Source organism: Babylonia areolata, chromosome 18 (genome assembly GCF_041734735.1).
Source record: "Babylonia areolata isolate BAREFJ2019XMU chromosome 18, ASM4173473v1, whole genome shotgun sequence".
Taxonomy (NCBI): Eukaryota; Metazoa; Mollusca; class Gastropoda; order Neogastropoda; family Buccinidae; genus Babylonia; species Babylonia areolata.
In genome coordinates, this window is record NC_134893.1 from 68783674 (window position 1) to 68786173 (window position 2500).

General features: G+C 44.6%; 1 protein-coding gene across 1 annotated transcript in view; it reads left to right on the plus strand.

Moving 5' to 3' along the window:
- LOC143292327 (uncharacterized) overlaps window positions 1–2500 on the plus strand; it is a 14467-nt gene that overhangs the window by 2803 nt on the left and 9164 nt on the right. The window contains exon 3 of the mRNA XM_076602517.1: window positions 1305–1456. Within this exon, the coding sequence (XP_076458632.1) occupies window positions 1305–1456 (152 nt within the window). The remainder of the gene's footprint in view (window positions 1–1304; window positions 1457–2500) is intronic.

The window sequence follows — 2500 nt, forward strand, 5'->3', positions numbered from 1 at the left end:
GATGGATGGATGGATAGTGTACTCAGTGTAAGGAGAAAATCACCGAACCGAAGGTGAAGTGACTGAATGAGAGAATGAGAGAATGAATGAATGGATGAACGAACAAACGAACGAACGAACGAACGAATGAATGAATGAATGATATGATATGGATACTTTGTACAGATTGTTCAGACATTCGCTTTCCCATTTCGTATCTACTGCAGCGAATACTGAATGATGATGATGATGATGGTGATTATGATGGTAATGATGATGATGATGATAATGATGATGATAATAATGGATACTTATATAGCGCCTATCCTGAGTCGGAGACCAAGCTCTGAGCGCTTTCCAAACACGGAGTCATTTGCGCAACAGGCTGCCTACATGGGTAGAGCCGACTGACGGCTACCATTGGGCGCTCATCATTCGTTTTTTTTCTGTCATTCAGTCAGGTTTCAGTGCCGCACACATACTCACTCGGATAGACATGTAACATTTTACGTGTGTGACCGTTTCGTTCATTTACCCCGGCATGTAGACAGCCATACTCCGTTTTCGGGGCTGTGCATGCTGGGTATGTTCTTGTTTTCATAACCCACCGAACGCTGACGTGGATTTCATGGTCTTTAACGTGCGGTTGTTGATGTTCTGCGTGCGTACATACACGAAGGGGGTTCAGGTACAAACAGGTCTTCTTGTTCTGTCTGTCTGTCTGTCTGTCTGTCTGTCTCTCTGTCTCTCTGTCTCTGTCTCTCTCTCTCTCCTTCTTCTTCTTCTTCTGCTCTTCATCCTCCTCCTTCTCATCTTCTTTTTCTTCTTCTTCTTATTCATCACCTTCTCTTCATCCTCTTCTTCTTGTTGTTCTTCTTGTTCGTCGTCGTCGTCGTCGTCGTCGATGTCGTCATCTTATTATCATTCTTCTCAGTTAGATGGACACCCCCGTCTCCGACACGATGAAGAAAACTCTGCAGGTCCCTCCTCTACACACAGCCTGTATGCTTTTCCTTTTCATTCATTCATTCATTCATTCTTCTTCTTCTTCTTCGTTCGTGGGCTGCAACTCCCACGTTCACTCATATGTGCACGAGTGGGCTTTTACGTGTAGAACCGTTTTTTGTTTTTTTTTTGTTTGTTTGTTTGTTTTTTTCTTTGTTTTTTTGTTTTTTGTTTTTTAACCGCGCTATGCAGGCAGCTATACTCCTGTTTTCAGGGGGAGTTGGTTTTCATTCAAAATGCTATATATATATATATATATATATATATATATATATCTCATCTCAAACTTTCAGGTGGCCTGCTGCCTTCGGCTGTGCCAGAGCTGTCTGCAGAGGGACATCCACGCAAGGGTGGGGGAGGGGGAGGAGGCTCTGCCGTGTCAGGTGTGTGGAGTCCCCATCCCCATTCCCGACCGTTCCCAGCCCAAGAGCTCCTGGGCCAAGCAGTTTCCCACGGACGTCTTCCTCAGCCAGTAAGTGCGTTTGATCGTCACTTTTCTTTGTTGGTCATTTAGTAGTAGTAGTAGTAGTAGTAGTGACGGGCGCAATAGCCGAGTGGTTAAAGCGTTGGACTTTCAATCTGAGGGTCCCGGGTTCGAATCATGGTGACGGCGCCTGGTGGGTAAAGGGTGGAGATTTTTACGATCTCCCAGGTCAACGTATGTGCAGACCTGCTTAGTGCCTGAACCCCCTTCGTGTGTATACGCAAGCAGAAAGATCAAATACGCACGTTAAAGATCCTGTAATCCATGTCAGCGTTCGGTGGGTTATGGAAACAAGAACATACCCAGCATGCACCCCCCCCCCCACGAAAACGGAGTATGGCTGCCTACATGGCGGGGTAAAAACGGTCATACACGTAAAAGCCCACTCGTGTGCATACGAGTGAACGCAGAAGAAGTAGTAGTAGTAGTAGTAGCAGCAGAGGCAACAGCAGCAGCAACAGCAGTAGCAGCAGCAGCAGCAGCAGCAGTAGTAGTAGTAGTAGTAGTGATTGTTGTTGTTGTTGTGGTTGCGGTAGCGTGGTAGTAGCAGCAGTAGTAGTTGTTGCTCTTGTTCTTGTTGTAGAGTTGTAGTGGTAGTATTAGTAGTAGTAGTGGTAATAGAAGTTGTTTTTGTAGCATAGTAGCAGTAGTCGTAGTAGTAGTAGCAGCAGCAATATGGGTAGTAGTAGTAGTTGTTGTTATTATTATTGTTGCTGTTGTAGCATAGTAGCAGTAGTAGTTGTTATTGTTGCTGTTGTAGCAGCAGCAGCAGCAGCAGCAGTAGTAGCAGTGGTACTAGTAATATTTGTTGTTGTTGTTGTTGTTACAGTTGTTGTTGTAGCATAGTAGTAGTAGCAGTAGCAGCAGCAGTAGTAGTTTTTGTTATTGTTTTTGTTATTGTAGCATAGTAGCAGTAGCAGCAGCAGTTGTTGTTGTAGCATAGTAGTAGTAGTAGCATCTTCTTCTTCTTCTTCTTCTTCTTCTTCTTCTTCTTCTTCTTCTTCTCATCCTCATCTTCATCCTCCTCTTCTT